General features: G+C 37.8%; 1 protein-coding gene across 1 annotated transcript; it reads left to right on the plus strand.

Annotated features, from left to right (window-relative positions):
* The first annotated feature begins 525 nt into the window (after positions 1–525).
* LOC143593898 (uncharacterized protein At1g32220, chloroplastic-like) lies at positions 526–4,720 on the plus strand. The gene is made up of 10 exons (XM_077073372.1): positions 526–530; positions 1,423–1,534; positions 1,606–1,694; positions 2,255–2,310; positions 2,521–2,576; positions 2,658–2,751; positions 2,878–2,957; positions 4,113–4,155; positions 4,229–4,320; positions 4,406–4,720. The coding sequence occupies exons 1-10, from the start codon at positions 526–528 to the stop codon at positions 4,577–4,579; spliced, it is 801 nt and encodes a 266-aa protein (XP_076929487.1). The 3' UTR covers positions 4,580–4,720.
* Positions 4,721–21,190: the final 16,470 nt, after the last annotated feature.

Here is a 21,190-nt window from a genome sequence, read left to right on the forward strand (position 1 = left end):
TTCCTTTAAGAAGTAATCAAAATCTTCTTTCCATATGAAGAGTTTACAGTCTTGATTCTAGCCACAACAAGAAAGAATTTATTGATTTACATACAAAAGTAAACTTGAAAACCAAAAAATGTACTTACAGGCCATAAAGAGCAACCATAGAATTCATCCCCATTTTGAGAACTTCTGTGACCAGCAACCCTACGAATTGCAATCAAATCGTGGTTGCAATAGACATTGCCCTGTAAATCAAGCTTGAAATTTTTAGGGTTTTTCTTACGAGCAGATGTACAAGACGATGATGAACTCATTGCTAGCAGAGTGTGATTAGGGCTTGATATTGTAATTGATTCAATGATTCAATTAGGGTTCTGGACATTAATTGGGGATTTGATTTGGGGATTGTAGTTGAGCCGTTAAAGAGTTAAGGATCTGGATATAAGAACGTTATAAGTTATATGTATAAACCAATAATCCACGGTGGCTGCCACGTAATATGTTTTTGATAACTCAGATTGACACGTAAGCAAAAACATAATGGAGTTAGTACTCCGTCAGTCGCGGACTGGTGGAAGAAATGAATGTTAAAGTTGGGACCGTTGCCAGCCAAAATGAAAGTTGGGACCAGCGCCGACAAAAATGAAAAAGTTGGGACCAATAAAAACCATTTTTCCATTTTTTGGTATCTTTTATTTTCATTTAACAATGGAATTAAAAAGGATAAAATATAAAAGCAATTGGGTAATAAATAACGGAAAACTAACTATTACACATTTGTTTGCGAAAAAAGAATGGTGTTGGGTAGTGTTGTGACGAAAATGCCTCTTAGAGCATTCTCATTCTACTCCCTATCTTTAAAACAAAAATTATACTAAAACTCACTACATTTTCTCTCTCAATTCCAATTAAATAATACTTTTTATACCGTTTAACATTACCTTTTCTCTTTTCGTCACTCATAACCACTTTCAAAATATATTAAAAAATTATTGGGGATAAACAGTAGCTCTTCAAATATATAGAAAAACACTACTTTTTCTAAAATATAAAAACTATTCACTCACAACATTTGAATCACTTTCTAAATTATAAAAACACCCATCACATAAAAAATAAAGGGTTGGATGAGAATGCTCATAAGAGATATTTACCATTTCTCATCGTCTAATTTGTAAAGGTAAGCTCGCTCGGAGCTCAAATTCTGGCCCGGTTCAAAGCTTAAGACTTTGAATTCTGGGCCGGTTCAAATCATTGGTTTCATTTCCCGAATATATTCAGTGTTTTACCAGACTCGAATTCCCGGCATCATGATGTCTCAGCGTCTAATCCATTCTCGGTTAACACTTTCTAAATACTTTAAGTAAGTTCTTCAATCTCCTTAATTTGCCTTATTATTAATTATCTGATATACCTAACATTTGCTGTAAACCCTAGCAATACCTGGAGAGTAAGGTCTTTATCAACAGAGTCTAATAAAATTGATGAACCCCTTCAAGTAGTCCAAGAAGCCGAAACCGTAAACATCCCACCGCCTCCGGCCGACAAGGTAAATTTGTGCATTTTGGCTTCCTCAACCATGTCGCTGTCGGTGTGAGTTGTTTTTGTTTCTGTGATCAGTTGCTTGTGCTTGGTGGAAGTGGATTTGTTGGATCACACGTATGTAAAGAAGCGTTAAATCGTGGCTTGTCTGTTGCTAGTCTTAGCAGGTATGCATTTGTAGCATGTTTTTGCATCATATTAATGTGTTCATGTTCGTTCCATAAGGAGATTATGTGCTCACGAGCGAGATTTTATGTCCGTGTGTGTTCATTTAGGAAATGAACGTGCTCACGAACACAGATAAAATCAATGTGAGTGAGAATATGGTTTTTAATTTTATGTTAGGGGGTAATATATTAAAGAACATAAAAAGTTTAGACAAATAAATACATGTACAAAAAACTTTCATGACCAACATACACAAACGAACATGAACGGACGTTTACGAACACAATTGAAGGACAGGGCCTCTGTTCATATTTGTTCGTTTAACTAATCGGACAAAATTTCTTTTTCCTAAACAAAGTTCCCGCCAAACTGTTCACTAAATGTTTAGTTCGTTTACAGCCCTAATGATAATGATCAAATGGCAATTATCCTCGTAAGTATTTATGGAATTTGATGATTATGATAATAATAATAATAATAATAATAATAATAATAATAATAGGTTTCTTAAAACTGAAGTGGTATTGATAATGACATGAATGATAACTTTCTTTTGCAGATCTGGCAAGTACGCTGTTCAGGAACCGTGGGCTAACAAAGTGCAGTGGCATCAAGGTACAGCACATTCTATATATAGTTATATACTATTTATGAATGTAGATGTATTCATATATCTATGTGTGTATTCATGGCAGTGCACATGTGTCAAATGCTGATGTTTATGATCTAAAAACCAGTAACTGTGACCTATATATGTGCTTAGCTTATTAAAATATTACTATTATTTGGTGTTTTAGTTAACTAATCTTTAATACATGTGTTCAGGGGACTTGTTGTCTGGAAGCTCATGGAAGGAAGCATTAAGTGGAGTGACCTCTATTGTATGCAGCTTCTTTCTAATACTATAAAATGCAAAACTTTTATAATAATATTTCCTCTAATAATGTATTTGCAACTTGCAGGTGTCGTGTATTGGTGGTTTCGGTTCCAATTCCTACATGTACAAGATCAACGGAACTGCAAATATCACAGCCGTTAGAGCTGCAGCTGAAAAAGGTTGGGCCTAAAATTACTTTCGTATTTGTTACTGCTTATTAAAACATAACTTATAAATTAATTGTTACATGTTTGTTGCATCTAAATGTATAGTATAATTTGTCATTTTTTTGTTTTTACTTACAGGTGTTAAAAGATTTGTTTATGTATCTGCTGCTGACTCTGGTGTGATGAATTACATTCTACAAGGATATTATGATGGAAAGGTAATTATGGATCACTGACCATTTGTTTTAAGCATTTATGTTAATGCTCGGATTAATTTGTATAGCATCTGTTATAATAAGCCATATTCCTGACAAAAATTGAACCCGACACGGAAACATTAGGGTTAGAGCCGGCCAGGTCGGGTTTTTTTTTTATTTTATTTTATTTTTTTTTTTGGAAGGGGGGGGGGGGGGGGGGCATTTGGGATGTAAACAAGCAGAGCCGATACGGCTTGGGCTTGGCTCGTTTATCTTAACAAGTTGAAATGTTGCTCTTGGGCTTGCCTTGTTAGAAGCTTGCCGGCTCATTTGCCTTTTTAAAAAAAATTAATTTATAATTTATATATGTACGCATATTGATCTATATAGAAAAATATGTGTTTTTAACATGCATGAAATGCACAATTAATAAACTACAAAATTTATAAGTTATATAGATTAAGATTTGGGTAATATTTTTCTGTTATAATTTATATGTACTAATTTTGGGCTTTAATTTAAATGAGCAACAAGCCAAGCTTTCCTTGGCTCGGACTCGGCTCATTTACAAACGAGCCATAGCCTGCAAGCTTTTCAAACAGCCCTAGTTTACGTGTCTCAACTCGTTTCATAAATGGACTGCGTTCGGGTTGTACTAAAATAAACATCAGCCTGTTTCTGGCTCGCTTCGGGTAGCGCAAAAAATCCAGAAACCAAACTGTATCTGTAACCGAAAAAATCGAACCAAATTGTGAATTCGGTTTCTGGATCGGTTCCTAACCGTATCCAAATTTTGAGTTCGGTTATCAGTACCACAAATCTTGCTTATTTAGATAACCGAACGGTATTTAATCGAATCAATTGAATAATAGCCGGTTTAATAGGATTGGTTTGATCAGTTGAATTTGGTTTGGTTCGACACATTTCTAATTCAGATCAATTCGGTTTTTGGTTGGGGCAAAATTTTTTTTTTTCAAAACCGAGTAAAGTTATCCAAATAAACCGAGTGAAACAATATCCGAACCTATGAACACTCCTAGGCTCGCTAACCTGTTAACCGGACACAATTGTTCCCCCTTTGATTCATCTGCCAACAACAATTCTATTTCTAAGTTTGGAAAATTAACTTGCTACTTGAATTAAGCTTAAACTGATTATTGTGTAATAATGATGCAGAGGGCTGCAGAAACAGAGTTATTGGTGAGATATCCATACGGATGTGAGTGTTCTCGCTTTTTCTTAAAATAATTTTATTACCATTTCACATGTTAACCTTTTAATTTTGATTTCAGATGTGATTCTGAGGCCCGGATTCATTTATGGAAACCGTCGTGTTGGCAACCTGGAGTTACCTTTGGGTGTCGTTGGTTCTCCACTAGAGATGGTACCCGTTAAATTACTGAAAAGCCGTTATAAACTAAATGTAAACTTTGGACAAGTTATGTTTTTGTGTTTTTTGATAAATGCAGGTTCTCCAACATGCAAAGCCACTGAGCCAGGTTCCGCTTGTGGGTCCACTGTTGACACCACCTGTCAATGTTACAGCTGTAGCCAAAGTCGCGGTTAGAGCAGCTACTGATCCTGTGTTTCCTCCTGGTATAGTCGATGTTCATGGATTATTGCGTTACAGTCAACAGAAGTAATATCAATACTGCACAATAATATAACACATATCAGGCAGTCTCTCTTCAGAATGTAGTTTTTACTGATTTATTTTTCCCAAAATTTTCCATAATAAAAACAGTATTGCATATTTGGTACTATGCTATGCTAAGCCCTTTTCTTTGTTTTTGGTTTTATTTAATAATAATGCATTTTTAGTTGGAAAATGGTGGATGGGACGTGAGAGGTTTTTTAAAGTGAGATAAAATTTGAAAAATATGATTTTTTTTTTGGTTAAATTATTTGGTAGAAAATGATGTAATGTTATGCCATCACACAGGCACATTTGGCATTTCACGTTTATAATATGAATGATGGCACACTTAAATATAAGGCCACGAATCACACGTTGAGCACAATTATTAGCATGGCTCACTTAACATGGTTAATAGATAATATGGCATACTTAACACGATAAAATAAAAGTTGTAAAAAGACTGGTACATAAAATTTTTAACAAACTATGTTACTCGTCTAGGGGCAAAATAAACTTATAATTATTTTAATTATTTGAATATTTCTTGCTGATAAAAAATATATAATATATCAATCTGTCGTGTTAAAACACGTCTTAAACATGTATGGGCATGTTAAACTTGATTTTAAGAGGCGCAAGGCACAGTGCGGCGATAAGATCCCTATAACCGAGGCTAGTTCGAAGGCATGCAACGCACTTGACACGTTAGATACACAACATTTACAAATTAATACTAGAAAATATTAATTCTTGGAACACCCAAGATGTAAACAAGATGTGTGTTTTATGCAATGAATTTCAGTTAATCATCAACTATGTGCTTTATGTGATGAGCTTCCAAAATCGGGCAGATCACTTGCTAGTTTGTCGGGACGGTTTAGATGCCTATTTCATCATGGTGCAATATGTAGACATGGTTTGTAAGCTTCTCAACGGGACCAAATCGTTGCCTTACGCGAGCGGCATTGCATAAGAAGGTTATTTAAGCAATATTTTGTAACACTATTTATTTTTATAAAGAGCTCATAATGAAAAGGTTTTAAATAACTACTTCTCAAGTGAATTGAAAGAATTGGTGTAATTTAGTGTTGCTAAATCAAGGATATGGTTGGTTAAAGTTTAAAAATCTCCTTATCACTGGGCTTCTAAAGTACCTACCAAGAACACCACCGGCAGCCTTACGACAGGCCGGGTCTCCTGTGATCTGCCTCCGGCGTGAAAGTAAGATAATAGTTCTCGAGAGATGATAAGTGTAAAGAGATAAGAGTGTAGTGAGAGAGTAAAATAGTGAGAATGAACGTTACCAGGTGATGACGTGGGTACCGTTACCCACTCATGAGCGAGGGAAGCCTAAGAGTAAAAAGCTGCTAGACCATGAAGCTCGAAGCTTCCTCACCAAGATTCCTAGGCTGACCAAGGAAGCTCTTCGCTACAGTAAAAAAAGTCACATCTAATGTGACATAAAGTTGAAACATGCCATAAAGCAAGGATGTCGACATAGCAGGTTACACAAATGCAGAAAGCAAGTTACACTAAAATGGTATCGTTTGTCTGCATAGGTTAAAAGAGGAGTTGGCCATTTCCCTTTAGGAAGTTTAAGCTCCCCCAGAGAAACTTCCAAGATGCCTATAAATGCAACACCATCACTCTAACGGTAATTTCATTCTCATTCACCCTTTTCTCTCTATTTAGTCTGCATATTTACTCTTCATGCTCTCTGATCAATCTTTGTATCATATCGCCGATTCTCACGCTGGAGGTTGATTGCAAGAGACCCCCTCCTGCGGGTAAGACTTACCGGTCGTGTTTTCTTTGATCTTAGCAGGTTAGGAAGCTCTGTTAGTACCATATTCTTGGGCATTCATACCTTCATTGTCGCTACACTCGTTGTAGCAACAAGTGGCGCCCATCGTGGGCCCGACGCTACTTAGAACGAAAATTCTGATAGTTTCGGTCCTATTATTCTCAAGTATTCCTTTAGTATGGCTGAAAATAGTACTCCTAACAAGAGTGTTCCTTTGAACGACGATCAGCCTCAAAATGATTCCTCCTTGGAGGATGATATTGGCTGTAGTTCTCCAAAACAGACTTGGTCACACCGTCGACACAAACTATCCAGTTTCAGAAACCTTCGTCCAGAAGTGGGATATTGTCTCCATAGGATGACTTTTTACTCCCCATAGAGAAGATGGATATGACCCCCAGAAGGTGTTAAATGAAATTTTTTCAGCTCAAAGAGCTAATGAATAACTATGCTCAGGAAGAACGAGCAAATGGGGTAAGGATAAGGCTAGCTACACCGAAGAGCCTGACATCACACTCTCCCCGATGCCTAGTCCTCCAAGCATGAGTACATCTTCCCTGTCGGGAAGAAACACACTCGAGGACCAAGTAACTCACCAGGTAGGGAAGTTGAAAACAACTCTCCCTGGGGAAGAGTAAGCTTAACAACTTCACCCATAACTCCCACAAGAACAAGAGAGTTGTAACATCACGAAAAATTTCCAATTTTGACAAGTTAATAAAAATGAAAGACTAAAAATATTCATAAAGTAAGTAAAGGGAAAAATAAGATAAAGATATGGAAGTATTTTATGTTAGGAAATAAGAAAGGAAAACTCCATCCCACATAGGAAGGAAGAAAAAGAAAGCACTTTATAAAGAGGGAACTTTCCATGATAATGTTCTTATGTGGCTAACGACTCTCACTAGTCCTAGCGAAGGGTGCGAAGCACCCGACCCGCACGCGCACGGGCACGGTCTCGAGAAGGGCGATGGGCCCAATGTGGCGCTCTGATGGCGCACTATGCACTTCGCACGCTCGCATCAAAAATAGACAGATTTGAAATTCTACATCTTCGTGCGACACGAAGAATTTGAGTATGGCATATTCGCATGACTCGAACTGGCAATAAAGTAACTTCACCGTGGAACGACACGTGGCGACACGTCATGGGACACGTGTCACCATGTGGTGACACGTTTCAAGCCACGGTGACACGTGGCAAGCCTACTTGCTAAATCAGCAAACCTACTGCATCTTCACGCGACGCGAAGTTGAACTTTGCACGACTCGAAGATGTCACTGTTTGCTATAAATAGCCGGCCATGGGGGGGGGGAGACTTCTTATCCATCCCTCACACACAACCTCGATATTCATGCCACAACCCCGACATGCCGATATCCTGACGATTATGGTCTCGAAGTGCCTGCTAGAACTCCACCTAGTTGCTCTCTCGACTTTCCACCGCCAAGTAGAAGTACTGCCCGAGTAAAGCGTAGGCAGTCCTTATAACAAGTCATACAAGGTAGGGATTCTACCCGATTATTATATTGTAAATGGCTTAGACCCTGGTTGGGGATATAGTCATACCTTGATCATATAATAAAGGGAGAAAATAGATTTTGTAAATCAAGATTATAGATAAAATATTATTTCTCTTTTATATATAAATATTTTTATAAATATTTCTTGTGATAAAAGAAACTTGAAATATACGTTTCTTCATGAAGAAGAAACGTAGTTTATAAATGATTAACAAAAGAAAGGACTAGAGGTCCTTATATTTTATGATGAAATAAATGTCAAGGTAAAGGTTATGCAAACATACAAAAGGTTTGAAGCTAGATCGTTGATCTAGTATTTATAAAACGTTATTCTCGTAATATAGGTCCGACGTAACAAGACAATACAAATCAGTGAGAAAAACCGAACAAGAAGAAAGGTGGATATGCCCAACTTTTATAACTTTTATAAAAAAAGTCTTTGAATGTTTACATGGGATAATATATCCCTAAAACTTTATAAGCAAAGGAAATCGCTGATACGTTTGTTTGGATCCTTACATATGTGGGTGAACGGTGGGCACACCGCACCACACTTGCTAATTCCTCCGCCACGTTGGGCCGGACCTAAGTAATGTCCGAGAGGGGATTATCTCGTGTATATTAGTAGTTGCTAAGTCCTCGATGTTGCGGTATCACTGAGCGGTTTCAAGTAGAACTGGACGTTTATAATAGTAAATTTGACTTGGTTATTTCCTAAGCCACGATGGGCCGGGTCATAAGATACCCGAGGGGATAACTAGGTATTTAAATGTTTTGTGTCAGCGTATTCACCAGCATGTGTTGCTGATGTATTTTTATAACTGTTTTACAGGTAATGTGGATTTGGTGATTGGAGATGGGGACTAGCCATTAGACGATCTGATGGCTCATATGAAGATTTTGATATTAAAATAATGTAAACTTATGGTTTTTGTCATCCAAACACTTTTGTACCAACCAACGGGGTTTTAAATCCCGTCTTTTGAATATAATAATATTTTAAACAAGTCTTCCGCTTTACAACCTTAAACTCTGATATATTTACAAAACAGGTGCCAACTTTGGGTCACACGCCTAGACCCTAGTCTGGGGTGTGACACTATAGCAGCCATAAGATGGCTTTAAGAAATGGAGTCAATCGTAATAATAAGCAAATGCATTAGGGAAGAGAAGATTTAGTACACAGCACAAATGTTTAAAGAGGAAGCGTTAGAGTGGTGGAACACTCTGTTGATGACAAGAGGTAGAAAAACCATGTATTAGCTGACATGGGAAGAATTTAAAGATTTGGTTCTGTAGAAGTTTTGTCCGATGCATGAGACTGACTTAATCCAAACCAAGCTTCTCCATCACAAAGTAGTCGGAACTAATATGAGAGACTACAATACCAAGTTTCTAGAATATTGTAGGCTTGTGCCCCAATTAGTAACAACCGAATCGAGCAAGGTAACCCGCTACATATGGGGTTTACCGAGAGAGATACGAGACATGGTGAGGTCTCATCTGCCGCAGACGGCCGAATCCACCATGGAGCTGGCTGGTTATTTGATGAATGGTCTGATCCGCAAAAAGGAAGAGGATAAGAAGGAATATACAACGAATGACAAGAAGGGAAAGGGAAATAACTGTTTCAAGGGAAATGAAGTGGATAGGAGGAGGGGTGGTTTTAACTCCAACTACCCGTTATGCAAGATTTGTAAAAGGCATCATTTGGGTCGATGCCGGTTTGCAACATCTACATCTACCATCTGTGATACATGCAAAAAACCAGGGCATGCTGCTGCTAATTGTTGGAAGAACAAAATGATTTGCTTCAACTGCAAGGAGATGGGACATCTTAGCTTTCAATGTCCTAAAAGGGATGTTGCTGGTAGAGGAGATGCTGGAGGTGCTGGAGGAAGCGGCACCAAGAATGATGGAAAGAAAGGAAAAGCTTGAGTCTTTTTACTTGACACCAAGAAGGCCGCAGACATACCGGAAGCCATCACCGGTATGTTCTTAGTTAATAACGTTTACGCGAGAGTTTTATTTAATTCTGGTGCAAATCAAAGTTTTATAGATTATAATTTTTGTAGTCTATTAAACGAACCTTTAAGGAAATTGAATAAAACTATAAACGTCGAGACGACCAGTGGTGAGATAATTAAAATTTCCGAAACTTTAGAAAATGGAAAGATCCAGTTGGCAGGCTACGTCATACCTGTAAAGTTATTGCCCATGACATTAGCTGGCTTTGATATAGTTCTAGGTATGGACTGGTTATCCGACAACCATGCCCGTATCATTTGCAATAAGAAAACCATAGAACTCCAAGCCCCTGACAAACGAACAATTCAAATCGTGGGCGACAAAGACGCTGGTCATGTTAGCATAATCTCCATGATGAAAGCTAACAAATGATTAAACCAAGGATGTTTAGCATTTACGGCTTATTTAACGGAAGAATCAAAACCGAAGGAAATCAAAGACGTACCTATAGTATCTGAATTTCCCAACGTCTTTCCAGATGAACTTCCAGGAATTCCACCCAATCAAGAAGTCGAGTTTAGAATAGACTTAATGCCTTGAACCACTCCAACAGCCAAATCCCCCTATCGTTTGGCTCCAACAGAAATAAAGGAATTGAAGAAACAACTGGATGAGTTGTTAGAGAAAGGATTTATTCGTCCAAGCTCATTACCTTGGGGAGCGCCGATATTATTCGTCAAAAAGAAAGATGGTTCCATGAGGATGTGTATCGACTACAGGGCATTGAACAAAGTAACTATTAAGAATCGATATCCGCTACCTAGAATCGATGACCTATTCGATCAACTGCAAGGAGCGAGTTTCTTTTTGAAAATAGATTTACGTTCTGGATACCATCAGTTGAAAGTTCAAGAAGAAGATATTCCGAAAACAGCTTTTTGAACAAGGTACAAACATTATGAGTTCACCGTAATGCCATTTGGACTCACTAATGCCCCAGCTGCCTTCATGGACTTGTTGAACAGAGTTTGTAAGCCTTATTTAGATAAATTTGTAATCATATTCATCGACAATATACTTATTTATTCTAAATCAGAAGAAGATCACCAAGTTCATCTTAGGATCTTACTTGAGATACTCCGAAACAAGAAATTGTATGCCAAGTTTACTAAATGCGAATTCTGGTTGCACGAAGTACAGTTTCTTGGCCACGTTATCAATGCAAATGGAATTCAAGTGGACCCCACAAAGATTGAAGCCATAGCTAAATGGGAAATTCCTAGATCGCCAACCGAGGTTCGAAGTTTCCTAGGTTTGGCTGGATATTATAGAAGATTTATCAAAAATTTTTCCCGTATAGCAGTTCCCCTAACTTCATTAACCCAAAAGAATGTTAAGTATGAATGGGGAATCAAACAACAAGAAGCATTTGATTTACTTAAACAAAAGCTTACAAATGCACCTATGTTGGCCTTGCTAGAGGGTATAGAGGATTTTGTTGTATTTAGTGACGTATCTCATTCAGGTTTGGGTTGCGTACTAATGTAAAGAAAGAAAGTAATAGCTTATGCTTCTCGTCAATTGAAAGTACACGAACAGAATTATATGACTCACGATCTAGAGTTAGGTGCCATAATTTTTGCCCTAAAGTTATGGAGACACTACCTTTATGGAGTCAAGTTTATCGTGTACACTGATCATAAGAGCTTAAAGCACATCTTTGATCAGAAGGAACTTAACATGTGTCAAAGAAAATGGATGGAAACCTTAAACGATTACGACTGTGAAATCATCTATCATGAAGGACAAGCAAATGTGGTAGCTGACGCATTAAGCCGAAAAGAATGTGAGAAACCCAAAAGAGTTCGAGCCTTGAGATTAGAGCTACAAATAGATTTAATCGAACAAATCAAGAAGGCTCGAAAGCAAGCAATTGAAGAAAATCATATCTCCGAAGAAAAGCGTAATGGCACCATTGATTCTTTAGTAAAAGGAGATGATGAGACTTGGGAACCGAATCTGGGTACCGATAGTTGGTGATCTACGTGAAAGGATTATGTGTGAAGCTTATAGATCAAAGTATATGATGCATCCCGGTAGTGATAAAATGTATCAAAACCTTAAGCTGAACTACTGGTGGAATGGAACAAAAAGAGATATTGCATTCTATGTTGCTAAATGTTTAACCTGTTTACAAGTCAAGGCAGAGCATCAAAAACCTTTAGGTTTGCTTCAACAACCTGAACTTCCTGTATGGAAATGAGAGATGATAACAATGGATTTCATTCCCTAAAACTACCCGACAACATAATGCTATTTGGGAAATCATTGATAGATTAACTAAATCCGCTCATTTCTTACCTATCAATGAATCTTACTCTATGGATAGATTGGCACGAATATACGTGAACAACATTGTATCATTGCATGGTGTGCCATTATCTATCATATCCGATCGAGACAATAGATTTACGTCTCATTTCTAGATAGTTTCCAATGAGCGTTAGGAACTCAGTTGAATCTTAGCACTGCTTATCATCCTCAAACTGATGGGCAGAGTGAAAGAACAATTCAAAAGCTTGAAGACATGCTCTAAGCTTGTGTGATCGATTTAGGCGGATGTTGGGATGATCACCTTCCTTTGATGGAATTCTCATATAATACTAGCTATCACACAAGTATTCAGGCCGCACCATTTGAAGCTTTGTATGGACGGAAATGTAGAACGCCTGTATGTTGGTTCGAAATGGGAGATAATTAATTATCTGGACCCGAGATCGTCCAAGAAATGACGGATAAAATGTTACAAATTCGTGAACGACTCAAGACGGCAAGAGACCGACAAAAGAGCTATATAGACGTCCGCCATAAACCGTTGGAATTTCAAGTAGGCGATAAGGTCTTATTAAAAGTATCACCGTGTAAAGGAGTCGTACGATTCGGCAAGAAAGGAAAGTTAAGTCCTCGTTTCTTGGGACCATTTGAAGTACTAGAACGAATCAGTACTGTTTCTTATCGCTTATGTTTGCCAAAAGAGATGAAAGGAATACATGATGTATTTCATGTCTCTAACTTACGTAAATGTCTGGCGGACAAAACTTTAGCCATGCCCTTAAAAGATGTCGATGTTAACGAAAATCTAAAATTTGTAGAACAACCTCTACAGGTTGAAGATTTCCAAGTTAAGCAACTTAAACGATGAAGGCTAAAACTAGTGAGGATACGATGGAACTCCCGAAGAGGATCCGAGTTTACTTGGAAGTTAGAATCAGAGATGAGAAAGAAATACCCACATTTGTTTTAATGAATCTCGAGGACAAGATTCATTCTAAGGTGGGGAGGATGTAACATCACGAAAAATTTGGTCCAATTTTAGCAAGTTAATAAAAATGATAGACTAAAAATATTCATAAAGTAAGTAAAAGGAAAAATAAGATAAAGATATGGAAGTATTTTATGTTAGGAAAATAAGAAAGGAAAACTCCATCCCACATAGGAGGAAGGAAGAAAAAGAAAGCACTTTATAGGAGGGAACTTTCCATGATAATGTTCTTATGTGGCTAACCACTCTCACTAGTCCTAGCAGAGGGTGCAAAGCAACCGACGCGCACGGGCTCGGGCGCGGGCTCGGGTGAAGGGCGCAATGTGGCGCTTTGATTTCGCACTTTGCACACTCGCATTGCCAAGATCCGCAATAGTACTTTTGGATGTTGGAACCAGATCAAGATATGTCGAGTTACCAAAAGATCAAGGACTAAAAACTGACAGATTTGAAATTATGCATCTTCGCGCGACGCGAAGAATTTGAGTATGGCATCTTCGCGCGACGCGAAGTGGCAATAAAGTAACTTCACCGTGGAACGACATGTGGCGACACTTCACGGGACACGTGTCACCACGTGGTGACCCGTGGCAAGATACGGTGACAGGTGGCATGCCTACTTGCTGAATCAGAAAACCTACTGCATCTTCGCGCGACGCGAAGTTGAACTTCGCAAGACGCGAAGATGTCACTTTTTGCCTATAAATAGCCGGCCATGGGGGGGGGAGACTTCTCATCCATCCCTCACACCCAAATCACACGCACAACCTCGATATTCGTGCCACAACTTCGACATGCCGATATCCGGACGATTATGGTCTCAAAGTGCGTGTTAGAACTCCACCTAGTTGCTCTCTAGAATTTACACCGCCAAGTAGAAGTACTGCCCGAGTAAAGCCTAGGCTGTCCTTATAACAAGTCATACAAGGTAAGGATACGACCCGATTATTATATTATAAATGGCTTAGACCCTAGTCGGGGATATAGTCGTACCTTGATCATATAATAAAGTGAGAAAATAGATTTTGTAAATCAAGATTATAGATAAAATATTATTTCTCTTTTATATATAAATATTTTTATAAATATTTCATATGATAAAAGAAACTTGAAATATACGTTTCTTCATGAAGAAGAAACGTAGTTTATAAATAATTAACAAAAGAATGGACTAGAGGTCCTTATATATTATAAAGAAATAAATGTCAAGGTAAAGGTTATGCAAACGGACTAAAGATCTGAAGCTAGATCGCTGATCTTGTATTTATAAAACGTTATTCTCGTACTATAGGTCCGAGGTAACAAGACAATACAAATCAGTGAGTAAAACCGAATAAGAAGAAAGGTGAATACGCCCAACTTTTATAACTTTTATAAAACAAGTCTTTGAATGTTTACATGGGATTATATATCCCTAAAACTTTATTAACAAAGGTAATCGTTGGCCCTCAGGCCATTGTATACGTTTGTTTGGATCCTTACATATGTGGGTAGACGGTGGGCACACCGCACCACACTTTCTAATGCCCCCGCCACGTTTGGCCAGACCTAAGTAATGTCCAAGAGGGGATTATCTCATGTATATTGGTAGTTGCTAAGTCCTCAATGCTGCGGTATCACTGAGGAGTTTCAAGTAGAACTGGACGTTTATAATAGTAAATTTGACTTGGTTATTTCCTATGCCACGATGGGCCGGGTCATAAGATACCCGAGGGGATAACTAGGTATTTAAATGTTTTGTGTCGGCGTATTCACCAGCATGTGTTGCTGACGTATATTTATAACTGTTTTATAGGTAATGTGGATTAGGTGATTAGAGATGGGGACTAGCCATTAGACGATCTGATGGCTCATATGAAGATTTTGATATTAAAATAATGTAAAATTATGGTTTTTGTCATCCAAACACTTTTGTACCAACCAACGGTGTTTAAATCCCGTCTTTTGAATATAATAATATTTTAAACAAGTCTTCCGCTTTACATCCTTAAACTCTGATATATTTACAAAACAGGTACCAACTTTTGGCAACACGCCTAGGCCCTAGTCTGGGTTGTGACAAGAGTATATCATGCAACAGCTATTCCAAAGCGCACCTACTGCAACTTCCACCAACGAGTACTCCCTTGGCAGAAGCTCTGATGTCTTTGCCTTTGGCAAGAACCATGGTCGCCTCATCGCTGGTAGGAGCCATATGTTCCATGCATCATTCTTACCTACAACCGGGCATCATAATGTCTAGCATGACATATCCTCAGATGGCTACATTCATGATGTCATAGTATGGCCAACTATGGCCGGGAAGCTTAAACTGGCAAGCTTCTTAAGGCTTCCCAGCCATGAGCCAACCTGTCGTAACCCAGGATCCAAGCATCATCACTACCAGTGCTGGTGAATTAACACACTTGGAACCTTATCAACCTTACAAGCCTTCGACCTTGTCATGCTTCTATGAACAAGTAGAAAACTTTGAGTTCCAAACAAAGGTTAAGATGCCAGCGAACATAAAGACTTATGATGGAGCAGAAGATCCAGAAGATCACCTTCAGATCTTCACGGGTGCAGCTAATGTTGAAAGGTGGTATAACGCTGGGTATTGCCATATGTTCATGCAAACCTTGATAGGACTTGTTCATCTCGGAGTATATGATCACACCTCTTTTCAGTTGGGCACGACTAACTATAAACAAATATATGTATTAATTAACTATCTTTCTAGCTAACCCATACTAGCCAAGTTAGGGAACTGATTTAACTTAGTTAATCAGGGTACTATTCTTAATCACAATCGCATGGCTTAAACCAATCGCATCACATTAACTGAAAGCAATAACTTCACATTGGCTAAAAACCAATCGCATCGCAATTTCATCGCATTGACTGAAAACCAATTGCATCGCATTGGCTGCATCCAATCACATTTAATACAAATCGCATCACATTCCTACTGCCCTTTTTGTGATCCAAATTGTGGTTCGTTACAATCGTTCTTTTCACCCTTTTTGTCCTCTAACCTTTCTTTATGACCCGTTTTACTATTATAACAAGTTCTGGGTCATAGCAACCCTGTCTACTTTTGTACACATTCATTTTGTACTCATAGTAGAGATCATTGCGCTTCCACATTTGTAATCACCGGTTTTTATTAATATAATTGAGGCAGTGGGATAGTTTCCCCCTCCCGAGGTTTTTTGTCGGAGATCCTCTAAGGATTGTGCATTTTTCCTCATTACATCGATGTGTCACTCATACCATTTACATATTATTTTGATTACACACTCAAGCATCATACCTCACAATTAAAGTTTGGGTACTTGATTATCTTAGAGTAATTTTTGGCCAAAACAGTCTTCTTCTCGTAACGAGTTCATGGTGTTCAGTTTTGCAAGTGGAAGCTGTAAAACTCATAACGATCTGATCATAATCCGTCATCGGTGTTCAGTTTTCCAACCAACACTCCTTTGGGATTAGTTTAGTCACATCCTTAATTTATAAAATTTCACCTTTATTGGCATCCTTCTAAATAATTAGGTCTGAACCCACAACCCAATGAAAAATTTTGAGTTTGATCGACTTTAAAATTGCTTAAACTTTTGGAACATGAACTACTTTTTTTTTCTTCGATTGAAATGAGCAGCAAGAAAAAGTCGAAAAAGGGCGTTGAGATTGTAGGTCGTGTTTATCAATTGAAGATGATTGTTGCTTCTTTAATCACAGATCTACAAGATAATTATCAGTTACGGCAAAGCATAACATTGATAGGGTTAGTGGAATAATGAATGGTTTATGGGTTATAATAACTATTGAAACGGTCCATTTACAATAAGGAATATAATTTATTTTTTGATTTATTATATTGCAGAGAAATTCTAAAAATGAAAGTTAGAAATGGAAAGAATCCTACTTAGACCTCTAGAAAATGGCCATGTGTTCATATAAGATCTTGTTTTAATAAAGTAGTAGATTTTCAGGTTCCTTAAAAAGAAATTCTTAATTTTTTCCAAGCCATTCAAAACTTTAACCGGTGCTTATATATGAATAAAATCAATATAATGGTAAATTACTTAACAACAACTTAATCAGCGTTAGCCTACCCCAACTAAGAGTGTTTTGGCATTACATATAGATAGTTGTTGGGTCTGAAATTAGAGAATGATACTCCAAAAAACTCTGTCAATTGTTTTCACGAGTAGCTGATAATCTGTTGTCTTTCAATTTCTGACATCATCCTACATCTTAATGAAAATAACCGCTAACCCAAATTGTTTCATTGTTGTTCGCCCCCTCAAATGTTGACCCTCGTATATTTGACCGGTCAAAGCTCTGTTTCACTGCCTTGACGATAATATTATAATAGGCATATGATAAAGGATTGAACTTCCGGTGATTAACCCCAAATACTCTGCTTCATCATAAGATGTTTAATGTTTAATCAGCCAACATGCTCGATATGATCGTCACATGATGTAGCCGTTGTCAATTTGGTTTTACTTCACTCATTGAACACTTGTTTATGACTCAAGTAGAATTATGATCTCGATTATCTTGTATTTAAATGATCCTCCGGTAATATGACAGCGTGAACCTCAGCTTCTCATATGACAACAAAAGAACCACCTTTGAATACGCAATTAGCATCGATACACCATTGTAGAAGAAACAAAAATGACGAAAACCCGAAAAAACTCATGAGTTTTTTTTAGACCAATATCCCCCATTTCTTAGAAATATACTCAAAATTCATCTAAGAAGTTTTCTCCAAAATTCTTGACCAAGAACCCCTGTTGACTGAGAACCTGTTTTGCTTGTAGATAAAGTTTAATTCCGAAATCTTAGTAATTTCGAAATCTTTCAAAAATTTTATAATTTTCTCCAAATCTTTTTCCAAACAACATTCCTAAGATTACGAAGAAAATGATGAATGAGTCTTCTTCGTGTTCTTCGATTTCCACAGCAATAAAGCCCAAACCCAGCCTTCTTTAATGAGTTCATGAATCGTTGATATCACAAACCTGAGCCTTGAATAGGTCTAAAGGCTTTGGTACCAACTATAAGTCCCAAATTCATTAAACTTTCAATATGATATCAAAAACACGAAAAATAGGCGGAATCTATTGTTCTTGATGATTCAACAACAATAAGAAGAAGAACTAGATGAACACAATATAGCTTCAATTAACACGATTATGTTAAGCAAATAACCATCTGGTACACAAGCTTTAAAACATAATTAAAAACCCCAATAATCAACTAAACATGACTATATATTTCGGTTATGCCCCCCCCCCCAAATCGAATACAATACTAAACTAAGCATAAACCATGATTTGTTCCTAACAATGGATGCGATTAAATGCGTCAATCGTATATGGAAACATGTGGGGTTACTGTGGCTAAACTACTATGCGATTAAATGCGTCAATTTTAATTTCCTTCAGTGATAGACATCCACAGCTCTGGGTCATTGTAGTTCACAGCCGCTTCAAATAGCACTTTCCATTTTATGAAGTTTTCTTGTCCGAGTAGCCTTGGAATCTTGTTTGTTGAGACTTCCTGGTCTTAGCAGATCTAGAGTTTGCAGTAGTGAATACGGAGTAAAGCTTCAAGCTTTTTCACAACCTTCTGTCCCGTGGCCTTCAGCGAGCTTACTCAGGCTCTGATACCACTTGTCAGGACCGTGAATCGGGTGAAACCTTCTAGAGGTTGACAAGAACACACCGACTTGATTACCCAAAAGGCCTGTTGAATATCCCGGCGGAATCAGGATATCCAACGAGTGGGAACACAGGGGTGTGAATAACAAACACAAAACAGTAATAAATGGTCAATCAAAGTTCATTCAATAGACAAAGATTCACTGTAATAAATACATCATTAATGGAACAGTGAAAGGAATGTCTAGGGTTTTGTGTGACGGCGGCGGCTATTGTACAAGAAAACAAAGAGAATATTCTTTGGAATGTTTTTCGTATTCAGTGCGTGCCAGCCTGTATTCCGTCTGGAAATCCGTATCCTAAAAGGTATCCTGGGACCCCTATTTATAGACCCTGACATTCTTTCTAGAAGTTTCTAATCATTACATAATGAAACTCAAAATAATACAAGTGTTGAGTCCTCGAGCAAGGTAACTATCTTGCTCGAGAATACTCACTATGCTAGGTATGCTTGATGAGTGTCTTTGAGCATATTTTACTTAGAATATATTCTCTGTCGGAGAATATATTCTCCTCCAGTAAGCTTCGTTCTTCTTGACTTGTCCATGCTTTGCTCGAACTAGTCCATCGAGCAAGCTCATTCTTCTTGATGTCTTCAGTTATACTTATTCAGCAATCTTTAGCATGCTCGGATGTAAATCTTGCTTGGGAATTGAACTGCGCTCGAAGTCCTTGCTTTGATCACGTGACATCTTGTTATTGCATCCATGCTTGTCCCCATGTGCTCGATCATCCTGTGCTCGTAACACTTGGTTAAAACTTGTATGATCAAGCTGTTTGCTCAATTGGCAATCCATGCTTGATAGAAGAATAATCTTGCTCGTTGAAGTGTAGCTTGCTCGAAGCCTTAACACTTAAGAAGAATTAACCATTTAAGGTTCTGAAGACCTTGCTCGATGTAGTAAAACCATGCTCGATCGCCTAAGCTTGCTCGAAGTCCATACTTAGCCATTTTCTGAGGAGGTTGAGAAGATTCCAATCTTTCTTATCAAAAATCCGACCCTACAATCTCCCCTAGATTGGAACAAGCTCAGATGCACCAAAACAAACCTACATAGAGTTACACATGTATCAGACATAGAGTATTTATCATCTATGAACATGTCATTTCATTAATTAGGAATTCTGCCACTTGGGCATTACAAATTAAAGTTTTTACAAATTTAAACAAAAATACAAAGATAAACATAAATAAAATCTTTCATCCATTAGCTCCTTTCTGTTATCTTCTTCCTCTGCTCCTTGCATTAGATCTTTCATTCAGTTTCTTGACATAGGCAGCCCTTTGTTTTAGCATATCAAGCTCTAACGAATCGGATGCATCACTTGGAAATCTTGCATCAATTAGATCTTGTAAGTCTTGTGGATGCATGAACTTGAGGTCTTCATCATGTCATATTATGGCAATGGGAATTCCAGACATATTTCTCAGTGTAGTGGAATCATCAAGCTGATTGTACGTTATGTATGTGATTCTTCAAAGTTGTTACACCTCTGAGTTTGGTTCCTACATGACTTCTCTCATAGCCAAGCACTCTTTCAAAGTCTTCCTTTTGTGGTGAGAGCTGCTCGCTTGAGTTCTTTGTTTCTTCAATTCAAAGAGGAAAAGCTCATATGTGTGTACTTCATTTATCCTTTTATTCCTCTTTTCCCTCTCAGTTTGACTCTTAATTTCTCTTTTCTTCTACATCAGGAACGGGAATCCTCTTTCAGCTTGTTCTTTTAAGAATTTAGAGAGTTCATTCCTTTGTTGACCAGATGGCTGACTTCGGATTTGATGTCATACAAGGTCAGTTCAGCCATCCTGGTTAATTGTTCCTTTGTAAAATTTCTCAAATCATCCCTAAAGATGATGAGATGTTCTTGCTTGTCTTCAGTATTGACTCTCAAGGTCTTTGATCGTCTATCGAAGAAGAGATGTGTGGGCAAATTTAAGTTTCTTGGCGGTACAGGCCTCACACTCTCAGACCTTGAGGTTCCGCTCGAGCTCCTTATCTGAGTTGTCTTTGATCTTTTGAGCCCCTCTTTAACATACCATCTTCTTATTGTTTCATCTGTTTGCACCAGTAGCTTGACATTCTCACTCCCTTTTTGTGCGGAGCACTCATCATTTCAGCTCTCACCTCTTCTTTGGCTCTCATCCTGTCCTCCTGCAGTTTTCTCTGTGTTTCAATGTACAGTTTCTGCTCTCTATTATATATTTCCATTAATTGTTCAAGAGGCATGTTTTTAAACTGTTCTTCTGTCATTCCTTTCTCCATCACAATTGTCTTTAACATTTCT

This window comes from Bidens hawaiensis, unplaced genomic scaffold (genome assembly GCF_021521415.1).
Source record: "Bidens hawaiensis isolate Kalapana, Puna unplaced genomic scaffold, B.hawaiensis_p1.1 tig00001692_1, whole genome shotgun sequence".
Lineage (NCBI taxonomy): Eukaryota > Viridiplantae > Streptophyta > Magnoliopsida > Asterales > Asteraceae > Bidens > Bidens hawaiensis.

Bases quoted from the DNA above. Each gene is read 5' to 3' on its own strand.
- LOC143593898 (XM_077073372.1), top strand. The intron at 1,535-1,605 runs GTAAATTTGTGC...TTCTGTGATCAG, and splicing joins CACCGCCTCCGGCCGACAAG to TTGCTTGTGCTTGGTGGAAG. The intron at 4,321-4,405 runs GTACCCGTTAAA...TGATAAATGCAG, and splicing joins TTGGTTCTCCACTAGAGATG to GTTCTCCAACATGCAAAGCC.